Source organism: Heterodontus francisci, chromosome 2, assembly GCF_036365525.1.
Source record: "Heterodontus francisci isolate sHetFra1 chromosome 2, sHetFra1.hap1, whole genome shotgun sequence".
In the NCBI taxonomy this organism is placed as follows: domain Eukaryota; kingdom Metazoa; phylum Chordata; class Chondrichthyes; order Heterodontiformes; family Heterodontidae; genus Heterodontus; species Heterodontus francisci.
In genome coordinates, this window is record NC_090372.1 from 16,688,039 (window position 1) to 16,707,410 (window position 19,372).

The window sequence follows — 19,372 nt, forward strand, 5'->3', positions numbered from 1 at the left end:
TTAAAAAGGGAGAAAGGATAAACCAGGTTATTATATAGACTGGTCAGCCTAACATCAGCAGCGAGTAAGCTACTAGAGGTCATATTGTATATAAAAACGTAATATTCTTAACTTAATAGAAAGACATGGGTTAGTTAAGGAAAATATGCATTTGTAAAAGGCACAAGGTGTCTTTTGAGGAGTTCTTTAAGGAAATAATATAGTGTATTAATAAAAGAAATGCCATGGATATAAAAGCAAAATACTGCAGATGCTAAACTAAATCAGCAGGGGAATGGGAACCTAAATTGCAGTGCCAGTGTACAGGCTGTTGAGAGTAGTGAGGTAGGGGATAAGGTTACAGGGACGCAAGAGGGCACTGGCAAGCAAGAACTTGGTTTAAAGTGTGTCTACTTCAACGCCAGGAGCATCCGGAATAAGGTGGGTGAGCTTGCAGCATGGGTTGGTACCTGGGATCCTGATGTTGTGGCCATTTCGGAGACATGGGTAGAGCAGGGGCAGGAATGGATGTTGCAGGTTCCGGGACTTAGATGTTTCAGAAAGAACAGAGAAGAGGGTAAAAGAGGGGGGGGTGTGGCATTGTTAATCAAGGAAAGTATTACAGCGGCAGAAAGGACGTTTGAGGACTCGTCTACTGAGGTAGTATGGGCCGAGGTTAGAAACAGGAGAGGAGAGGTCACCCTGTTGGGAGTTTTCTATAGACCTCCGAATAGTTCCAGAGATGTAGAGGAAAGGATAGCGAAGATGATTCTCGACAGGAGCGAGAGTAACAGGGTAGTGGTTATGGGGGACTTTAACTTTCCAAATATTGACTGGAAATACTATAGTTCGAGTACTTTAGATGGGTCTGTTTTTGTCCAGTGTGTGCAGGAGGGTTTTCTGACACAGTATGTGGACAGGCCAACCAGGGGCGATGCCACATTGGATTTGGTACTGGGTAATGAACCCGGCCAGGTGTTCGATTTAGATGTAGGTGAGCACTTTGGCGATAGTGATCACAATTCGGTTAGGTTTACCTTAGCGATGGGCAGGGACAGGTATATACCGCAGGGCAAGAATTATAGCTGGGGGAAAGGAAATTATGACGCGATTAGGCAAGATTTAGGATGTGTAGGATGGGGAAGGAAACTGCAGGGGATGGGCACAAACGAAATGTGGAGCTTATTCAAGGAGCAGCTAATGCGTGTCCTTGATAAGTATGTACCTGTCAGGCAGGGAGGAAGTTGTCGAGCAAGGGAGCCGTGGTTTACTCAAGAAGTTGAAGCGCTTGTCAAGAGGAAGAGGGCGGCTTATGTTAGGATGAGACGTGAAGGCTCAGTTAGGGCGCTTGAGAGTTACAAGCTAGCCAGGAAGGATCTAAAGGGAGGGCTAAGAAGAGCAAGGAGAGGACACGAGAAGTCATTGGCGGATAGGATCAAAGAAAACCCTAACCCTATAGGTATATCAGGAATAAACGAATGATAAGAGTTAGAACAGGGCCAATCAAGGATAGTAGTGGGAAGTTGTGTGCGGAATCAGAGGAGATAGGGGAAGCGTTAAATGAATATTTTTCGTCAGTATTTACAGTAGAGAAAGAAAATGTTGCCGAGGAGAATGCTGAGATTCAGGCTACTAGGCTAGATGGGATTGAGATTCACAAGGAGGAGGTGTTAGCAATTTTGGAAAGAGTGAAAATAGATAAGTCCCCTGGGCCAGATGGGATTTATCCTAGGATTCTCTGGGAAGCCAGGGAGGAGATTGCAGAGCCGTTGTTGTTGATCTTCAAGTCGTCATTGTCGACAGGAGTAGTGCCGGAGGACTGGAGGATAGCAAATGTTGTCCCCTTGTTCAAGAAGGGGAGTAGAGACAGCCCTGGTAATTATAGACCTGTGAGCCTTACTTCGGTTGTGGGTAAAATGTTGGAAAAGGTTATAAGAGACAGGATTTATAATCATCTTGAAAAGAATAAGTTCATTTGCGATAGTCAGCACGGTTTTGTGAAAGGTAGGTCGTGCCTCACAAACCTTATTGAGTTTTTCGAGAAGGTGACCAAACAGGTGGATGAGGGTAAAGCCGTGGATGTGGTGTATATGGATTTCAGTAAGGCGTTTGATAAGGTTCCCCACGGTAGGCTATTGCAGAAAATACGCAAGTATGGGGTTGAAGGTGATTTAGAGCTTTGGATCAGAAATTGGCTAGCTGAAAGAAGACAGAGGGTGGTGGTTGATGGCAAATGTTCATCCTGGAGTTTAGTTACTAGTGGTGTACCGCAAGGTTCTGTTTTGGGGCCACTGCTGTTTGTCATTTTTATAAACGACCTGGATGAGGGTGTAGAAGGGTGGGTTAGTAAATTTGCGGATGACACGAAGGTCGGATAGTGTCGAAGGGTGTTGTAGGGTACAGAGGGACATAGATAGGCTGCAGAGCTGGGCTGAGAGATGGCAAATGGAGTTTAATGCGGAGAAGTGTGAGGTGATTCACTTTGGAAGGAGTAACAGCAATGCAGAGTACTGGGCTAATGGGAAGATTCTTGGTAGTGTAGATGAGCAGAGATTTCTTGGTATCCAGGTACATAAATCCCTGAAAGTTGCTACCCAGGTTAATAGGGCTGTTAAGAAGGCATATGGTATGTTAGCCTTTATTAGTAGGGGGATCGAGTTTCAGAGCCACGGGGTCATGATGCAGCTGTACAAAACTCTGGTGAGGCCGCACCTGGAGTATTGCGTGCAGTTCTGGTCACCGCATTATAGGAAGGATGTCGAAGCTTTGGAAAGGGTGCAGAGGAGATTTACTAGGATGTTGCCTGGTATGGAAGGAAGGTCTTACGAGGAAAGGCTGAGGGACTTGGGGTTGTTTTCGTTAGAGAGAAGGAGGAGGAGAGGTGACTTAATAGAGACATACAAGATAATCAGAGGGTTAGATAGGGTGGATAGTGAGAGTCTTTTTCCTCGGATGAGGATGGCAAACACGAGGGGACATAGCTTTAAGTTGAGGGGTGAAAGATATAGGACAGATGTCAGAGGTAGTTTCTTTACGCAGAGAGTAGTAGGGGCGTGGAACGCCCTGCCTGCAACAGTAGTAGACTCGCCAACTTTAAGGGCATTTAAGTGGTCATTGGATAGACATATGGATGTAAATGGAATAGTGTAGGTCAGATGATCGGCGCAACATCGAGGGCCGAAGGGCCTGTACTGCGCTGTAATATTCTAATTCTAATTCTAATGCTGGAAAACTGAAATAAAAACAAGAAATGCTGGAAATACTCAGCAGGTCTGGCAGCATCTGTGGAGAGAGCAGTGGAGTTTACGTTTCAGGTCAGTGACCCTTCATCAGAACTGCCATGGATGTTGTCTATATTGATTTTCATAAAGTGCCATATGCGGGTCGCTGATAAAGTGAAGGCACCCAGCGCTGTAAGTACCCCTGTGCGGACATAGACAGGTTAGTAGACTATGCAGATGAAATTAAGTGGGGTGTAATGCAAGTTGCTAAATTTCGGGAGGATGGATTCGGAAAGAACACTAAATGAAAAAACTTTAAGAGGGCAGGTGGAGAAGAAAGACGTATTGGTTTGCACACCAATTTCTTTACAATTGGAAGACAAGCTGACAAAGCTGTTAAAAAAACGCATGGGATCCTTAATTTTTATAAATAGGGGTATAGAGTATAAAAGCAAAGAGATAATTCTAAACTTAACCAATTAATTTATTAGGTCATAGATAGAATATTGTGCCCAGGTTTGGGATGCCTTACATTAGGAAGGATGTCAAGGCAATGAAGTGGTTGTAGAAGTGGTTCACTCAGGTGATACCAGGAAGGAGAGGTTTAAAATATATAAGCAAAGACTGCAAAAACTGAGGCTACTTTAATTAGAATGAAATGGGCTAGAGGAGATCTGATTGATCTTCAAAACTATGAGGGTTTTTGATGTTCAGAGTGTTGTTAGGATATAGACTGTATTCCAGAAACTGTGATGGAAGCATGATCCAAAATATCTTTTTAAGAGGGAAGTGAATAAATATTTGAAAAAGAAAAGTTTGAAAAGATGGGGGGAAGGACAGAGTATTGTGGCTTAAGTAGGTAACGGTTTCAGGGAGATGGCATAGCTAAGTATATCAGGTCAAATGACTTCCTCTTATACTGTACAATTCGGTGATGCTATTCCATTAATGTTGGGACCCTCTTTCCTCCTTAACCACATGTTCGGCTTCTCTCTGTGCCTCACCCCCTAATCTCAGTTCCAGGTTTCTCTCCTCCTCCTTTTCCTCCCCCAGCTCTATTCTGCAACTGCTACCTAAGACCTGTTGTTGCAAATACTGTAAGCAGTTACCATTCGTGCATTCCATGAGTGGCAAAGAAAGGATTTGCACTTATATAGCGACTTTCACAACCTTCTAGATATTAAAGATATAAAGAGATACGGGGATAGTGCAGGAAAATGGCGTTGAAGTAGAAGATCAGCCATGATCTAGTTGAATAGTGGAGCAGGCTCCAGGGGCCGAATGGCCTACTCCTGCTCCTGTTTCCTATGTTCCTATGTCCTATGATATCCCAAAGTGCTTTACAGCCAATGAAGTGTAGTCGCTATTGTAATTAGGATATGTAGGAAATGTGGGAAATGTGGAAAATGCAGGAGCCAATCTGCAAACAGCAAGGTCCCACAAACAATGATGAGACAATGACGAGATAATCTATTTTAGTAATGCTGGTTTAGGGACAAATATTGGCAGAACTCCCCTACTCTTTCTTTGAAAACTGGCTTGGGATCTTTGACATCCACCTGAGAGGGCAGACATTTATCGTCTCATCTGATTCCTGATCTTAGGAAAATAACGAGCCACAATATGCCAGTTACAGCAATTGACAAAAAAAAAAGCAGCAAAATCAGGATTGGTTAGGAGCTCTGATGTGATACAGATGGAAGAGCTGACTTCTGTTCCTTAACATAAACATATGAATAGTCTCCCCCCACTAAAATGATGTCCACAGCAAATACAGATGGTTGCTATGCATTTATTCGGAGTTAGAATGCATGTTCACTCCAGTAAAACCATCAACACAGCTCCTTATGTTTAATTAGATCTATAATCAGTTTCATCCTCCTGATCATAATTCACTTTATCAATACTTTCCCTATGAGGGTGATTGTGAATATGATGGTTTGTTTTTAAAACTACTATACATGAAAATAGATCACTTTTTAAAAAATAAACATAAACATTGTTGGCGATGTTATTGCAGAGAATCAAGCACAAGAACCATTAGAGAAAATTGAATTTTGTTTAATCTTTCTATGATTTGGGTTTTATTAGTTGTGCCTCTCTCAAAAACCAAAAGACCAATTTTGTTAGATCTTGGGTCAACCCAGCATCTCCTTAAGGGTTTCCATTAAAAAAGGACTGTTATACGGTGCTTGAGACTTTCCGTGACCAGTGGGTACCAGAGGGACTGAAATGCATTGTGGATACAGGAAACACAGTTATAATTTGACAACTTTTTTCTGCTATAATTTGGAATTTATTGTTTGTGATCATTTAAAAAAGGGGAAGTTATGATTGAAGTGTTTGTGACTGATGATTTAATCATCTTAATTGACACTTAAGAGGGTCAGAGCATTACAGGTCCCTGGAGAGCGGAGCAGTGTCCATCTGTACACTTGAGGCCTTCTGCAACAGGTGGGCAGCAGTGGGACTGGGATGCATATTAGATAGAAGGAACAATATTATAATTTGAAAAGTTTTAAAATTAGAATTTGGAATTCCTTATTTTTGGCCCTCCAAAAGGGGGAAAATTATGGTTTGAGGTTTTAAGTGCTTCCGTTCAATGATTAGCACTGTAATTAACTACAAGACTTGTAGGCATGGGCAATGATATTTGGATTTGATGCTTTTTTATTTTGTTTACAATTTGAATTTATTACATGTTCCCTTTGAAAAGTGGGAATTGTGAGAATAAGAAATACTGAAATGTTGTTTCTACAGCTTGTGGAAAATTACCGAGAAGTCATTTCTACACAACATAATGAAATCACTGAAAAAGAGAACTGATAAGGGTATGTAAGTAAAGACCTTGAGACAGTACAGCAGTTAAAAATTGTGCTTAGGCAGAGAAAAGAAAAACAGCAAGAGTTAGAACAAAGGATGTAGTGAATAAGAAACTGCCCCACTAAGATAAAGGCTGACAGCTGCAAGTTAAAACACACAATGGAGAGCCAAATAAGGTAAAACAACAACAAGGGTCAGGGGCTAGAAAGTTAGAGTAGGGGGAGAAGTAAACAGAGGAGGAGACTGTAGCAACTATAGGATAGTGTCATAATATGTTATAACCAATAATGTAAACTAAAGGCGTGGAAAAATGGATTTGTATTGTATAAACATGAACTGAATATGTTGATCGCTGTGCCTGCTTGTAGGACACCCGATCTTGCAAGAACGTTAAATAAACTTACTTCTTCAGAGTTTGACTTGGTGTAAATTATTATTAAGTGGGCTACGTTTCTCACAGAATCAATTGTTAAATTGATTGTTGTATGATCATTCTGAAAGGGCAAGAGCAAGACGACCTGGAAGGTCTGCCTGGTGCTGTTGACGTCAGGGACGGCAGAGGGGAAAGTGTGTCGACGTCGGGGTCGGCAGGAAGGGGGAGCGTGACGACGTCAGGGCCGGCAGCGCAGGGGAGCGTGTTGACGTCAGGGCCGGCAGGAGGGGGAGCGTGTCGACGTCAGGGCCGGTAAGAGGGGGGGAGCGTGTTGACGTCAGGGCCGGCAGGCGGGGGAGCGTGTTGACGTCATGGCCGGCAGGAGGGGAGCGTGTTGACGTCAGGCGCAGGCCACCGCAGCCGCCATCTTGGCCGGTTGCAGGTTTTCAGCACTTTCCATTTCTCGCTCTTTATTTTGAGGTTGGTGGTTGGAAAAAAAAAGAGTCCCAACCCCTGCCGACAGGAGAATGTCCGCCTTTTCTGAGTCAGCTCTGGAAAAGAAACTGGCAGAATTGAGCAACTCACAGCAGAGCGTGCAGACTCTATCCCTGTGGCTGATCCACCACCGCAAGCACTCCAAGACCATCGTGCTGGTGTGGCACCGGGAGCTCAAGAAAGGTGAGCGCGGCGCCTGGGGCCCACAGGCTCCAGGGCACAGTGCACACTCACAGCACGCACAGCCTTTGGTAAAGTTTTTTACACCTAGAGAGCCCAGGCGTCACTTTCCTTCCATGAGGCGCCGACCCTGCGCTTTGGTTGCCAGGAGGGCGGCTCACTAAGGCTTGGGGAAGGTCAGCATCTTTTACAGGAAGAGGTATGAGGAGTTGTAGGCAGTACTTTTTATATATATCTATTCTAATAAATATATATATATATACGCACATCTGTTAGTGTAGCGACTGCAAACTTGCCGACCTTCACTCATTATTTGCTTAAAGAAGTAATTCATTTTGATGCATCTTTGCTTTTAAAAAAGGAAATCATCTGTTTAATTGGGTCTGAGATTAGTCCCACTCTTCAAATATAGCCCCTTGACCTTCATTGTGTGTTAGTGCGTGTGTATCAATTAAAGGACATCTTCTGGAGTTAACTCTATGCACCATATTGGGTTTCAATAGTTTTGCATTCCTGTTACCAAATTTGATACTAGTGAACTGAAGTTCCTGCTGTAATTTCTGATATATTCTGAACTGTTAGTAATTTATGTTTCCCATCTTGCCACCAGCACACAGAACACCTTTTGCACAACCTGCAATATGTGGCCAAGTGATTGTCACATTAATTTAAATTATAGACTGGAGATTAAGATTTGCTTACTTGTTGCAGAGAGTGTTCAACTAATCCACTGAGGCTGAAATTTCCCAAGAGTGGCATTGTTGCCAAGATTAGGTTGTTTGAAAACATTCCTTTTACTCCTTGGCACTAAACTTTAATGAGTAGTTAGTAACAATTCAAATGTCTGAAGCTGTACCATTCAACCAGACAAAATGGGCAACTCTTGTTTCTTGAACACTAGATGCAGTTCTATATCTCATTACCATCTGGAAGAAAGCTCTAGTATGATCTCCAATTTCCACAAATTGTGCTTGCAACTTGATTGGATCATAGATTGAGAGAAATGTGGAATTCTAGTTGCCATTCAGAGGAATGTATTTTTAGTTCTTAAATTGAGTTTAGAATTAATGATGAAGTAGTCAAGTTGTACACTATGATCATATTTTAGTCTGTGTGCACAAGAACTAAATATTTCCTCATGAAAAGCTAACCCAGAGTTGTTGAAAAGGGCCTTTCTAAAGCTGTATGAACAAGAAGAAAGGGAGTGTAGCTGGGAAGAGTGAGATTTGAGATTTTTTTCCAATTTCATTAAAGCCTGTTGAGATATTTTTAAAATCACAAATGTATTCATCCTGGAACAACCAACTTAATTGAAACTCATAATATCTGTTGGCTGTCTTGTCTTTGCTTGTTTGTCCATCTGATGTCTTTGTCTTCTGCATATGTAGTGAAATATGTTTTTATGAAGGTACTGAGATCGGGCCAAGTTTTGAATATCCCATAGTCCAAGCTGTTCCAGTTGGCAACATTCTCACTTAGTTTTATCCTTCAACTCGCCAAGCCTCCTTTTGACAGCGCCTTCAAAACCCGCACAGCAGACACAAGGGAACACCACCAACTGCAAGTTCCTCTCCAAGCCATGTACCATCCTGGTTTGGAACTATATTGCCATTCCTTCACTGTTGCTGGGTTAAAAACCTGAAGCTCCCTTCCTAAAAGCACTGTGGGTAAATTTTTTTTGTTCGTTCATGGGATGAGCGTTGCTGGCAGGGGCCAGCATTTGTTGCCCATCCGTAGTTGCCCTTGAGAAGGTGGTGGTGAACTGCAGCAGTTCAAGAAGGCAGCTCAGCAGCACCTTCTCAAGGCCGATTAAGGATGGGCAACAAATTCTGGCCTTGCCAGCAACGCCCACATCCCATGAACTAGTAAAAAAAAAGTCATTCATCCATAGTGGAGTGCATGTTACAGAATGAAAATCTGTAGAGGTTTAAATTGGCTGATCTCAAAATGTAAGCAAATTCCTTCCCTTGAGAGGTTGGGGTGGGGGAATACACTTGGGAAAATATACTGTTAGTGCAGAGACAAAATTTTTTAAAGACACTTCTGTAAAGTATAGACTAGAACCTGGCAGTGGTGATGATCTCTTGAAATAATGTGTAAATTTAGTTGCACAGAAATATTCAAAAGATTTATAGTTAGAGTAAGACTGCTGGCTTTCAGGGTCAACTCGTTAATTGTATCATTAAAAATGAGTTCCAAAATTTAGGTTGAACTTAATTGTAACAAAAAAGCTGAAATTGGTAACAGAGATAAGTGCCTTTCAGATAGGAAAGGAGAGGTTTGGCACTTGGGAATTTGTAATGAATGTAAAAGAATGCAAAATGAGCAGGTGAATGATTTGAAATTCATTGAATCCAGTTAGCCAATGGGGAGTGAGGATGGAAAGAGAGCTTGATTAGGTCATAACTATTAGGATTGAGAGGTGACTGGACTGGTTTTGGCAGTTGTCTGGTGAGAGCAGCTGAATGTAAGCCAAGTACTGAGCTGTAGCCTTGCTGCTCCAGGGACGTGATTGGGCTTACTTGCTGGTTTTTTATGTAAACATAAGCTGGGAATGTAGCAACCTGCAACTTCTTCCTGATACTCTGATCAACAGCTACCAGTAACTTTGGTCTCTGTCAAATTGCACATTTTCTAAAATTAATACTTCATACATAGCCTTGACTCAGTGATAACACTCTTGCCTCTGAGTCAGCAGGATGTTGTCTGTAGCTGCACATTTGAGCATGTGATCTAGCTGACAATACTAAGGGAGTGCTGCATGGTCAGAATGGCCATATTTTGGGTGAGCTGTTAAACCAAGACTCTGACTCTTAAAGTGGATGTAAAAGATTCTATTCCAAGAGCAGGGAATTCTCTAAACTCCTAGGAGCATTTATTCCACAACCAACACTGCCAATTAATCTGTTCATCTCACTGGGCTTTGTTGTGTACAATTGACTGCTCAGCTTGCCTGCAAAGCAATACTTCAGAAGTAATTCGTTGGCTGCAAAGTGTTTTGGACATCTTCAAAATATAAAAGAAATTGCATTTATATAGCTCCTTTTGTCCTTTGAATTGTATTGGAACAAGCACAGTTGTTGTTCCCCCCCCCCCCTCCCCCCCCCAAATTCTGTTTTGCAAACTTTGACCCAAACCAGTGGGGTAAGAAGGTCGAGGAGTATTTGTGCAGTATAACTTTATAACTTGATATTTAAAGACACATCCAAGTGGAAACTAGCATTTCACAGTTTTAACATTTTTATTCATAAGTTTTGTTAGGCGTTATAGTTGAATGCTCATTCCCACCCAATCAGCGCCCTTTGCCACGATCTACAGAAGAATAAGAATGATCAGTAATCTTTTCTGTATTGCCACAGGAACTGCTTTGTTCATGTTTGAGTTACCAATTTACTCTTCACAGATGTGTGGTTGTTTTAAAAATTTGGGCTAAACATGGTGAAATGTGACTTGCGTGATAGTGTCATCAGGTTAAATAAGGAATAACATGCTTGATAAAGAATATCAAAGGTAAGGCAGAATTGATTTGATGGACAGAATGCTGTTTCTACTCTGCCTTACATGGGCAGTTTCAGAAATACTGTCCAGATTTATAATTGCTTGATCCATGTAGTGGAACAAAAATGTATGAATGAATACACAGCAAAATACTGTGGATGCTGGAAATGTAGACAGTGTATTTCCAACATTTTCTGTAATATAAATGTCTGTAAATTAAAATGAGATATTGGAAGTGTTCTAAAGCTAACTTTCTACAAGTAGTAATTATAATTAGGGCCAAGTAATTCACAGTGAAATTTCACGGTCACATTTTAAGAATCACGAATTGCACATATTTCAATCGTAAATTTCACAGCGTCGCAACAAACCATGAAAATGATCTATTTAAAACAAAAAAATGAGAGGGGTTTCTGGTTTCAAATGACTTTTTTGTTCAAACTATTGTAAAAAGCTGACCATAAACAGGTCACATTCTTTACTCACTGAAGTCAGTGATTGTGAGCAAGAAGCAACCTGCAACTATCTCTCTTCCCCGCTCTTCTTCCCTTCTCTCTGCACTCTGAACACCTGTCCGTGATTAGACACAGCTCTCTTTGCGTCCACAGAGTTGATTGGAATTGTCAGACAGTACCCTGCTAGTCTTGCAAGGTGAGGGAATTCCAGAGCTTAGGGCCTTGGCACCTGAAGGCACAGTTGCCGATGGTGGAACAATTCAAATTGGGGATGCTCAAGAGGCCAGAAGTGGAGGAATTCAGATACATAAGGCTGTAGGGTTGGAGGTGGTTGGCGATAAGTTGAGTTCATAGAGTGGTTTGAAAACCAGGATGAGAAATTTAAAATCAAGATGTGGCTTAACTGTGAGTCAATGTATAGTGAAAGTTATAAGATATTGCCTATTTTTTGTGTTTGCAGCTTTCTTTCTGATTTAATGTAACCATGTTTCAGACCTTGCCAGGTTGCTTTTGTTGGCACTAGATAATTTGTTGACCAGTTTTAGAGATGGCTGTTCCTGGTTCAGCCTGTTATGTAGATGAATTTCCAGAGCTACCTTCATCAGAATCCTGATGACAACACTATTTTATCCACTATAGCATACGGGTTTTCGTTTTTTGGAATGCAGTTAGGAAATAAATCCCTTGATCTTTAGCTTAGAGTAGCACTCTTGCCTCCGAGTCAGAAGGTTAAGTTCAAGCCACACTCCTAATACTTGAGTACTTAAACTAGACAGACGCTTCAGTGCCATACAGAGCAAAGCTGCTGCCTTTCAGATGAGACGTTCAACAGAGGTGCCATAAAAGATCTCATCGCACATTTTGAAGAGCAGAAGAGTTATTGTCTCCTGGCCAACATTTATCTTTCAATCAACATCATAAAACAAATTATCTGGTCATTACTGTTTGTGGGACCTTGCTGTTTGCAATTTGGTTGCTGCATTTCCCTGTGTTATACCAATGACTACAAAAGTACTAAATTGACTATGAAGTGTTTTAGGATGTCCTGAGGTCATGAAAGGCACTCTATGAACGAAAATTCTTTTTGGAGGCTTCCCAGTACTTAGCTGGAGTGTCGGAAAATTAAACACTCAATGCATGAGTATATATTTGTCATAACTATTGCAGTTTGTGTATTCATTTTAGTTTCTCACCAGGAAAAAAATAGGCACTACAACCCATCAAATAGCATTAGAACTCTTGACTACTCTTTCTCCAATTTTTGTCCACAGCTAAACCAAGTAGAAAACTGACCTTCCTTTATCTGGCAAATGATGTGATCCAGAACAGTAAGAAAAAGGGACCAGAATTTACCAAGGACTTTGCGCCTGTTCTGGTGGATGCATTTTCTCATGTTTCAAGGTACTGTTCTGTTCAGCGCAAATGTGGCAAGGCAGAGTTCCATTAATAACCTGGCCACGTTTAGAAAGTAACTTTATATAACAATCAAGTTATTTGAATAGAAATGATTGAGGTCTTGTAAGATTGTGTTCCAGTTTTGCTTTATTAAAAGAAGGCTGCTATTTTTTCTTTGAAGTGACTGGTACGGTCCCTTAGGATGTGGCTGTGAAGTATCAGATTTTTAGAATTTACTTCCCTTCAATTGGATAGTACAATACACACTTAAAACAGAAGTATGATCAATAAATGATGAAGCCCAATAGGGAGTTATTTTTTCCTTTCTTGTGTGTAGATAGTTGAGGTACATTTGAAAAAACCTGAACTAAGGTGAATTATTTAGAATGACCAGTTGAATTTCAGCAGAGGCGTGCCAAATTGTAAACATTTTCTGGTTTAAACTGATTTTTGAAATCAGTTTCTGGTGATACCACCTGTAAATGTCCTCTACTTTTCTAAAAAGTTTCTAATTCTCTTAAGTTTTGCACTAAATTGGTTGTCATCAAGGCATTTTGTGCTGGCATGCATTCTGCCTTTCCAACCTGTTTAAGTGTAGTACCAGTGGCTGGGTGGGGGCAGGGAAGGATTTTAAAGAGTTTCTTAAAAATTGGTCCTCTGAGTTCAGCCTCCAGCTGGCTGGCTCTAATGGTCCTAGAAGCTCTGATCATCCTCCTGCGCTTAGCACTGTACTGTATCTCTAGAAAACCGCACTGTTGGTGAGGCGAGGGAAGGAGAGGAAGCTCCAAAGCTACAATCACTGGACCAATTCTGACTTATGCCACAACATTGAATGCTGAGGGAGGACAGAAAGGAACGCAGGTGAAGGAATTGAAGTGAAAAAATCTTATCACTCACTCCCAGAAGTCGATTTTGAGAAAGCAAGCTAGTATTGTGTTGTATAATATGCACCTAAGTAGATGTACAAATAAATAGCAATCAGCCTCGAAAGAAGACCCTAGCCCAAAAGGCAACACACTTCTCCCCCTCTGCAACACTGACCAGAAGGAACTCCGGAGAGCATGAAGAAACCATTCCTGATATTTTAGCACTTGGCCTCGACCAATACTGTAACAGCAGGCAACGAGGTGAGTGCAACACTTGAACAAATGTGGATTAATTAAGGAAAGCCAGCACTGATTTGTTAAGTGTAACACAGAGGATTGATGAAAGTAATGCAGCTGATGTGGAGTGCACAGACTTCCGAAAGGCATTTGATAAGGTGCCTCATGACAGGCTTGTCGGCAGAGTTTGAGCCCATGGCATACGGACAGTAGCAGCATGGATACGAAATTGGCTGAGTGACAGGAGACAGAGTAGTGGTGAACAGTTGTTTTTTGGATGAGAGGAAGGTATATCGTGGAGATCTCCCAGGGGTTGGTGTTAGGACCCTGCCTTTCTTGACCTGGACTTGAGTATACAGGGCAAAATTTCAAACTTTGCGGATGACACAAAACTTGGAAGTATTGTGAACTGTGAGAAAGGTGAAGATAAACTTCAAGAGGACATAGGTTGGAGAAATCAGCAGGCAAGTGGCAGTTGAAATTTAATGTAGAGAAATGTGAAGCAATGCACTTTGGTAAGAAGAATGAGGGGCAATATCAAACAGAGTAAAATTCTAAAGGTGGGGTGCAGGAGTAGAGGGACCTGGGGGTATATGTGCACAAATTGTTGAAGGTGGAAGGGCGGGTTGAGAAAGCGATTACTGATAAAGTATACAGGATCCCAGGCTTTATAAATAGGGGCAGAGTGTACAAAAACAAGGAACTTATACAGTTGTATAAAACACTGGTTCAGCCTCAACTGGAATATTGTGTTCAGTTCTGGGCACCACACTACATGAGGAATGTGAAGTCATTAGAGAGGGTGCAGAAAAGATTTTTGAGAATAGTTCCAGGGATGAGAAACTTCTGTAATTTGGATAGATTGGAAAAGCTAGGGCTGTTCTCCTTGGAGAAGAGGAGATTTGACAGGTGCTCAAAATCATGAGGGGCCTGGACAGAGTAGATAGGGAGAAACGGTTCCCATTGGCAGAAGGATCGAGAACCAGTGGACACTGATTTAAGGTGATGGGGGGGGGGGGGTGCGGAAGAAAAGCAACGCGGTGAGACGAGAAACTTTTTATGCAGCGAGCGGTTAGGATCTGGAATGCACTGCCTGAGAGTGGAAGGTAGTTTCAATTAAGGCCTTCAGAAAGGATTTGAATAGTTATATAAAGAGAAACAATTTGCAGGGCTATGGGAGAATAAAGCGGGGGAGTGGGACTAGGTGACTTGCTCTTTTAGGTAGCTGGCATGGACATGACAGGCTGAATGACCACCTTCTATGCTGTAACCATTCTAGGATTCTATGGCTCTAACGTTCCTCCATACGCTTTGCTCAGCAGCCAACAGAATCAGCAGACTGCAGGGAAGAAGATCCAACTACACCAGCACAGGAGGAGGTGATCTCATCAAATATTAGAACAACCAGTCATGAAGCTTAGCTTGTATGCCCCAAATAGGAACTGCACAAGTGTGCCCCACCACGTACTTGGCTGACACTTGTTCCACATATGGAACCACATATGTCTGCCAACTCGGGAAAATCTCAGCAGACGTGGGGTCCATGACAAGCAGCCAAAGCCATTCAAGGGCGTTAATGATGGCTTAGTGGGACACCAGTGCTTCAGATATGTCTTTTCTTTCCCCTTTCCATGCAAGTGCAGGAGCTGCAACACCTGCCCCCTTCCTGCTGTCCAGGGCCCCAAGCACATTTTCCAGATCAAACAGCAATTTACTGTATTCATAGCTTCTAATGCAGTCTCTTCTACATTTGGGGAGACTAAACGCAGATTTATAGAACACCTTCGTTCAGTCCGGAAGCATAACCTGAGCTTCCCCGAGCCTGTCATTTTAATTCTCAAACCCTTCTCTTATTCGGACCTCTGTCCTGTGCTTCCTACGCTGTTACATTGAAGTTCATCGTAAGCTCGAGGAATAGCACCTCATCTTGTGACTAGGCCTTCCGACTCAACATTTGAGTTCAGTAATTTCACATCATAACCCCTGCCCCCATTTTTTGAATGGCAGGTTTGATTCCCATTTATACCTCCTTTTCCCTCCCCCCACCAGAACCATCTTTTGTTTCTTTACCAGTCCTATTACCATCTCCTGCAGAATACTAGGGATCAAGACCTGTCTCCCACACCTACTGTGGAAAACATCATAGGTCCTCTGTCAAAAAACATAAAGAGCTGCAGACCCAAAAGAACCAGGAACAAAAGAATAGTTGGAATCTCAACTTGCGACACAGAACGGAGTATGGAAAGGACCCTAATATAGGTCAGAGCAAAGCTAAATTGCTCCTTATCAGTAGTGTTGACAACCACCTTCGGTATTCCAAATGTTGGGTAAGAAGCCAGGGAAACGTCTTATGTATACCTTTTCCCAGCAAATGTATAACAAGACTGTTGCATTAACCAAGTGAGCTGATGGTAATCTCTCAGCCTATTGGATTACACCTTGCTATAACCCTGCGCCCCAAGCCACATCTTAAGCTGCACAATGCGAGTCCCAGTCCAACCTCCCCCTGCCCAACTCTCTCAGCAAAGATGGTCCAATTTCAGCCAGTGATCTGTAACCGACAGTGAAAACTTCCAATCAGAGAAAACCTCAGAGCCTGATGGCTACCTGGTGAGTTCCACAAAGCCTGGTGCTCATCATGCAGCATATCTTTTCTCAATGCTGACTATAAAATATTGGCCAAGATCTTCACCTTGAGACTAGATGTATTCCTCTCTGGATTGTGTCCACACAGACCAAACAGGCTTTATATGGGAATGCCTTTCAAGGAACTATACTAGGTGCCGCTCAATCTGGAGTATGACTGCAGTGGTCCTAATCTCTGACTTGGGCCTACCCTGGCACACTCCCTGGTGAGGAAGAGGTGTTCACTGGGGTTGAGTAGAAGTTTTTTGTGAGAATGAAGGCAAAGAGTAAGTGCAAAAGACAGGCTGCAACAATTTGTAGCCATCTTCGGCCAGAAGTGTATAGTGGATAATCCATCTCGGCCTGGTCCTGAGCCTTAGCCAGTTTGATTTGCTCCACATGACGTCAAGAAACGGCTGAGTGCATTGAATATGGCAAAGGCTATGGGTCCCGATGGCATTCAGCTATAGACGTGCTCCGAAACTAGCTTCTCTTCTAGCCAAGCTGTTCCAGTACAGCTGCAATGCTGGCATCCACCTGACAATGTGGAAAATTGCCCAGGTATGTCCTGTGCATAAAAAGAACAAATCCAATCCACTCAATCATTAACTTAAGTGACGGAAGGTGTTGTCGCCAGTGCTACTCACCAATAACCTATTCACTGATGTTCACTTCGAATTCCGACAGGACCACGTAGCCCCGGACAAAGCTGAATTCCTGATGTGAGTGGCAGCACTTGACTGAGTGGCATCAAGGAGCCCTAACCAAATTGAAGTTGGTGGGAATTGGGGAAAATTCCACTGTATGGAGTCATACCTAGCACAAAGGAAGATGGTTGGCCTCCAACAATCTCAATCATCTCAACTCCAGAACATCACTGCAGGAGTTCATCAAGGCTGCAGCTGCTTATTCAATGACTTTCCCTGCAGAAGTGGGGATGTTAGCTGCACAGTGTTCAATGCCATTTGCAACTCCTCAAATAATGAAGCAGTCTGTGCCTGCATGCAGCATGACCTGGACAACATTCAGGCTTGGACTGATGTGTGGTGCAAATGTTGCTTGCCACTTAAGTGCCAGACACTGACCGTCTCCAAGAGAGAGTCTAACCACCTTCCCTTGACATTCAACGACATTACAATCTCCAAATTCTCACCCCCCCCCCCCCCCCTCACCAATAGGTGTTGTGGGGGTGGCGTCACAGTTGACTGGAAACTTGACTGGAAGAGCCACATAAATCCTATGGCTACAAGAGCAGTTCAGAGGCAGGGTATTCTACAGCGCTGACTTGCCTTCTAAATACCAAAAGCCTGTCTGCATCTTCAAGCATAATGGCATGCACTTGATCACCCTATCCACCACCTTAAGCATTCACTCCTTCCACTACTGGCAGCAGTGTGTACCATCTACAAGATGCACTGCAGCAACTCTGGCTTCCTTGACTGGATCTCCTAAACCCATAACTTCTACCACCTAGAAGAATAAGGCTGCAGGTGCATGGGTACACCACCACCTGCAAGTTCCCCTCCAAGCCACACACCGTCCTGACTTGGAATTGTAATCACTGTTCCTTCATTATTACTCCGCAAAAATCCTAGCACTGCCTACCTAACTGCATTGTGGAAGTGCCTCTGCCAAACTGATTGCAAGCGGTTCAAGAAGATGATTCAACTACCACCTGTTCAATGAAAATTAGGGGTGGGCAATAAATGCTGGCCTTGCCAGCAACGCCCATAGCCTACAAAAGAAAATTACACTCCTGTGTTAGCACCTCATCTACAGCATGCACCAATGACTTCACCCCTGAATTTCCATTGCACTGAGGGACCAGACAAGGATGCATTCCATTCCCTTTCCTGTGTGCGCCAGTCATGGAACCTCTAGTGAGGTGCATTAGGTGAGCCCAGGCAAGAGGGAATAAACACAAAATATTCTAGTATGCAGATTATGTACTGCTATGTTGTAACCAACCCAACCGCCTAACGTCCGAGCATCTTTCAAAGAAAGAAGTAATTCAATCTTCTCTGTTATGAATGCAACTATATTAAAACGCTACTGGTCAGTTCAGACCTGAGTGTTCAGGCTAGTCCCTACCATGCATCCCGGTCCCCTCAGCGACCATAACCAGCGGCCATTTGGTACTCTGGTCTTCTCCCAGATGCGTGCAGTAATAATTCAAAGTACAAGAGTTCAGATCCCACCATGGTTGTCTGAATTTTAATTCAATTTATTAAAAAAAATTCTGGATGATGAAGCTGTCTGATTTTCGTAATGATTGGTCTCCATCTGAAACTGGGAAAATTACCAAGTGTTTTGAGGCCTGTTCTTGGAGCCTCATTCAACGCAAAGTAGCCTTCAACATAGCAGCTCGCCCATTGGCAATAAAGTGGTACCAATCCCACCAAACAGTCCTTCTCCATGCCATTCTCAACTCTTAGTAGAGGCTCAGTCACCTGACCTACATTGTTCTGACAGGCGTGCAGTTAGCACGTCAATCTGTAAATTATGTATGGAATTATGTACTGTCATAAAATGTGATTGTATATTTCCTTATTAATGTAGCGTAATTATACAATAAAATGTGAATGCCCTATGTATAAAAGTCATGCATCATAGCTTTATGAACCCATATATATAGTTGGGTCTTAAAATATACGTAATAAAATGGCTTAAAATTGATTTTTACTGTGACAAGTTGGCCTGGAGTTACCACTTGGTTAGGCAGGTTTTTTTCGGGTCAATTCTCTCTATCACCATAACTGGCACAAAAGATTGCAGAATTTTAAGCGCAAGTTGCATTTAGTGTAACTCTAAAATCTGAAATTTTTCGAGCTAGTTGTAAAAACATTGTACTAGAATCAGGCCCTGCCCACAATGGGCTATCCTCCCAGGTCGACTTAATTAGCAGAAACTCTCAATGAAAATTGCTGGTTAGCAAGCCCTTGAGGGGGCTCTAAAGATTAAGCTGAATCTTTTGGGCAAAGGACACCAACAGGCATTTTTTGAATTACAAAGCAACTGAATACTCTATGCTGGTATAACTAGAAAATAGTTTTGTACATTTTCTGATTCATTTTCAATAATTTAAAATTAAATCATTCATTGGTGGATTGATACTGATTTGAAATACTTAATTTTGTGATAACCCTATTTTTTTTGTGATCAAACCTATTTGTAGCTTTATTAATCAAACTTTACCAAGTTGCTGCCATGAGATACATCTAGGAA

The 19,372-nt window shown here is 42.4% G+C and overlaps 1 protein-coding gene across 4 annotated transcripts in view; it reads left to right on the forward strand.

The window, feature by feature from the left end:
* The first annotated feature begins 6,790 nt into the window (after nucleotides 1–6,790).
* LOC137382754 (regulation of nuclear pre-mRNA domain-containing protein 1B-like) overlaps nucleotides 6,791–19,372 on the forward strand; it is a 61,081-nt gene continuing 48,499 nt past the window's right edge. For all 4 annotated transcript variants that reach the window (XM_068055139.1, XM_068055149.1, XM_068055129.1 and 1 more), the window contains exons 1-2: nucleotides 6,791–7,074; nucleotides 12,296–12,425. In XM_068055139.1, the coding sequence (XP_067911240.1) occupies nucleotides 6,924–7,074; nucleotides 12,296–12,425 (281 nt within the window). In that variant the 5' untranslated portion in view covers nucleotides 6,791–6,923. The remainder of the gene's footprint in view (nucleotides 7,075–12,295; nucleotides 12,426–19,372) is intronic.